The sequence below is a fragment of the Vipera berus genome, assembly GCF_964194415.1.
Source record: "Vipera berus genome assembly, chromosome: 9".
Taxonomy (NCBI): domain Eukaryota; kingdom Metazoa; phylum Chordata; class Lepidosauria; order Squamata; family Viperidae; genus Vipera; species Vipera berus.
In genome coordinates this window covers 6264882-6269202 of record NC_138212.1, presented here as the reverse complement: position 1 = coordinate 6269202, position 4321 = coordinate 6264882, and the positions used below count along the sequence as shown (strand labels likewise).

Sequence of the window (4321 nt, the reverse complement as noted above, 5' to 3'; positions counted from 1 at the left end):
CCTTACTTGCTCATTACTTAAAGGAGCCATCCTGATGTGACTTGCATAAGGTCGCAAAAGGGGATCACATGACCCCGGGACACTGCAACCGTCATAAATACAAATCAGTTGTCAAGCATCCGAATATTTCTCTGCTGAGAAATAGCCAATTTGATGTAGTGGTTAAGGCATCAGGTTAGTAGCCTGACGCCTTCTTCTCCTGCTTTAGGCAGAGATTAAAAGTCTTATGCAGGTTTTTAAAACAAAGTGAAACTCCTCCTCAGCCTTTTTGTCATCATTTTGCTTGTGCCTTCAAGAGGACAAGATGGGAAACCTGTTCCGTTCTTTTGTTTCGCATCGTGCCTTTGCTTTTTAACTAGTGCAAGATGAGTCAAATGCGCAGGGCTTTTTTTGTCATAGAACGCTCAGAACCTTTTTTGGATGGAACCTTGTAGGGTAGGCAAGGCGGGTTGTATGACATGTGTGAGTTCCGGCACCGTTTTCTTTTACAAAAAAAGCACTGCCAATGCGGTAGATGTTTTTAAAGTGTACTGTCTCCATCCCTGGAAATGTTAAGATGGGGAAGTGGCCATCAGCGGAATCTTGAGATTGACAGGTAAACCCCTGAAGGGTGGGGAGCACAGATTCAAGCTGAGGTTAAAGTGAAGAAACTTTAAGGCTGCACTTCCCAAAATCTCTACTGGTTCCTCTCTGGTGACGCATTCAGGGTTCTTGATCCTACTTCATCCCCTTCCAAGCAGAATCCCGCCATATACTACAACAGGAGTCGGAGGAAACACACCAAACGGTCTTCTGATTGTTCTAAGGTAAGTGCGATTCTCCTTGCTTATCCACAGACTATTTCCTGATGAAGATTTAGCCAACTCGGTTGGGAAATTCCTGTGTGGTTTCTTCTAGAAAGACACCAGGAAATTCTACCACTTGAAGGCAAAGATTCCGAGAAGCAGAAAGGAATCCAGCATCATTCAGAGACAGAGCAGAGAGGCAGAGTAAAAAAAATTCAAATGCAGGAACAACCCCGATTCATCCTTGTTAGTCTGTGTCTTTTCTTTTTCTTTCCTTTCCTTTTTTTTCCCTGCAAGTCTTCGCTGTATCCCAGCGTGGAGTTTAGCTAAGATCTGACCTGACTCCCCTACTGTATATTCAGCACTTGCATTGTGAGAGATTTCTTGAGATTTAGCTGCTTATCGCTGTTCAAACACTAAAGAAGAGAAGTTGAAACTGGTCTTTAATGCATTTTAATGCTTTCTATTTCACCACCAATCTTTTTTTTTCCCCTTTTGGTTAGATTTCTGGATTTTCTCTCCAGCTTCTCTAAAGCTCAGTTCATCCTCCAATTTTCATTTCCTCCCTTTATAGCCTCGGTTTGAGCTGCCCAGATCTCCTTTTCCTGTCTTTGTTTGTCTTTTTTTTAAACAAATAAAATAAAAAACTCATAAGCAGGAATTCTTTCTTCAGCTGAAAGTAAATAAGCTCCAAACCACATTTTTAAGCCAGAAAGGATTCTGGTTTATAGTCAACTTCAACCGGTGTAAAAATTGGAGCCCTTTTGTAAGTGAGAAAAAATATTTCTGCATATTAGAAATATTTATTTATTTATTTTATTTTATTACATTTATATACCGCCCTTTCCCGAAGGACTCAGGGCGGTTTACAGGGTGATTAAAAACAAAAATACAAAAGTTAAAAACAAATTTAAAAAAAAATTATATCCGTCCCTGAATAAATAAAACCCCAGTTAAAATTAAAATTAAGATTAAAATTAAAATTCTCAGCCTGGGCCAGAGAGCTCGAAGAGCCAGGTCTTCAGGTCCCGGCGGAATGAAGGGAGGTCGGGGGCAGTCCTCAGCTCCACTGAGCTCCATATTGATCAGGTCCACCCAGGAAGTCCTTACATTTGAACCAAAAACACCTGATTCTCTCTTGAACTAAGGAAGGAAGTATCCCTTTTCCAAGTTTGGGACCTTTTGATCTCCAAACTATTAAGCTGGGCTACAGTTAGAAGGTTACCTGCTCCAACTCTTATATTTCATGTTTTTGCTTCTAAGGGAGAAGGACTGGCTTGGTCAGAGGAAATGAGCAACATAACTGAAGACTTTGATCTTGAGGATTTCCTTGCAGGCTTTGATAGGACAGCTACATTGCAGAAAAGGATGCAGATTGCTTCTCTGGTGATCTACTGCTTTGCATTTGTTCTGGGCGTCCTTGGCAACGGGCTGGTCATCTTCATCACCGGCTTTCGTATGAAGAAGACGGTCAACACGGTCTGGTTCCTCAACTTGGCCATTGCTGACTTCATCTTCATCTTTTCCCTGATTTTTGTCCATGCTGCTGTGGACCTCAAGTGGTACATCAACCAGTTCTTGTGCAAGATGAAGAGAACCCTTGTCTTCCTCAACCTCTATACCAATGTTTTTCTCCTTATGGTCATCAGCATCGACCGCTGCATTTTCGTCAGGCATCCGGTCTGGGCTCAGAATCACCGAACACCACGGCTGGCTTCTTTTGTGGCCTTGGGTGTGTGGATCCTGGCCTTTGTGTTTTCTTCTCCCCATATCTATTTCGGGAGAACCGTAAAAAATGCGGATAATAAAGTTATCGGCTGCCATAATGATTATGGTAACACCAAAGATATGCAAATGGCCAGGAGTCACAGTTTGACCCTCAGCAACTTTGTCTTTGCCTTTGTCATTCCCTTCACAGTTATTCTTCTCTGCTACGGGTCGATCGTCTTGAAACTGAGAAGGGGTCAGTTGTTTCAGTCAAGCAAGCCCTATAAGGTCATCACAGCTTTGGTTGTGGCCTTTTTTGTATGCTGGTTCCCTTTTCATGTTTTTTCTTTCATTCGCCTGGAATATTCATCACGTACAGACTTGGGGTTGGTAGTGGATATCACTGGTCCCATAACATCGTGCTTGGCTTTTATCAACAGCTGCCTCAACCCCATCTTATATGTCTTTATGGCTCAGGACTTCAAAGAAAGCCTGAGAAAGTCCTTCCTTTCTGCATTTGAGGATGCCTTCATAGAAGAGGTCAGGCAGACCTCCACAACCAACAAAACCAGATCTTCAGCAGAGGTGGAATCCCAGTTATGAACTCTGCAAAGCCCCCCCATTCCAAAACCTGTTGGCTTGAGAAGACACAGGCAATGCTCAGGATCTTCTTTCCAAATCTCTTCTCTACACATCCCAACTGCCTTCTTTGTCTCAGTCCAAAGCTAGAGTGAATTGAATCTGGTTGATTCATCTGGGTGCTGTTGTGTGTGTGTGTGTGTGTGTGTGTGTGTGTGTGTGTGTGTTTGTGGGTGTTTCTGTGTATATGTATGTGTGTGTCTCTCTCTGTCTTTGTCTCTCTCCCTCTCTGTCTCTCTCTCTCTCTATCATTCTATCTCACTAACTATATCTATTTCTCTCTCTCTCTCTCTCTCTCTCTCTCTCTCTCTCTCTCTCTCTCTCTCTCTCTCTCTCTCTCTCTCTCTAATCTATTTACACATACAGCAGCATCTGGATAAACACACACACACACACACACACATCTGCTTCTAACTACAAGTATGGATCCCAGATTCAGATATGCATTCTCATTTTATTCCATTAGCCCCCCCCCCCGATTGAGTCCAATGGGAGCTGGTTCAGATCCAGTGTTATTTGAGCCGACCCCATACCAGCTCAAATAACATTTCTTATTATAGGATTAATACATCAAAGTTCTAGATATCAGAAATTTGTTATTCTTGGTTATTCCTGCAGGTGAACAATGAATTAGAATAGATCAGTGTCCTCTTAGTTCTGAATCTCTCCAATGGGAACAGCGGTTACAATTTGATTTTTCTTTGCTTGCTTTGCAAAAACCCTCTTGCTGATGAATCATTAACAAACATGGATCTCTTTTCATTGATTCATTGCATTTCCTCTTACCTACAGTTTAAATGATATATTTAGCTGCCTGTGATGTAGCTTTTTTCTCCCATAAACTGCAACATCCTAGCCAGCCATGTTACAGCTCACTTACTCTGCTTTACTTAGTTATGAAAGCCTAATAGTTTGATTGCACCATTTTATTATTATTTTCCCTAATATTGAAAGAGAGATGTCTCATATAGCTTCTGTTCTCTTCTAACACTGTTATATGGATATGTGAGGAGGGTTTTTTTTAACCAAAGGTGGGGATAAGAGGACATTACTGCTAGTTTTTATGGAATTTGGTATGAATTGTTTCTTCTGATTCTCCAACTTGGTTTAATAGTGTGAAATGTAGTTGAAGAATGCTTAAATAAAATGGAATGAAAAAGTATGTGTTAAGGACACAATTCTTTAAAGTG

At 41.4% G+C, this 4321-nt stretch overlaps 1 protein-coding gene across 1 annotated transcript; it reads left to right on the top strand.

Moving 5' to 3' along the window:
- Positions 1-2075: 2075 nt before the first annotated feature.
- On the top strand, positions 2076-3095 carry LOC308671865 (formyl peptide receptor 2-like; the record flags this gene model as incomplete). Its single annotated transcript, XM_081334348.1, has 1 exon — positions 2076-3095. The coding sequence occupies one exon, from the start codon at positions 2076-2078 to the stop codon at positions 3093-3095; it is 1020 nt and encodes a 339-aa protein (XP_081190474.1).
- Between the last annotated feature and the right edge of the window lie 1226 nt (positions 3096-4321).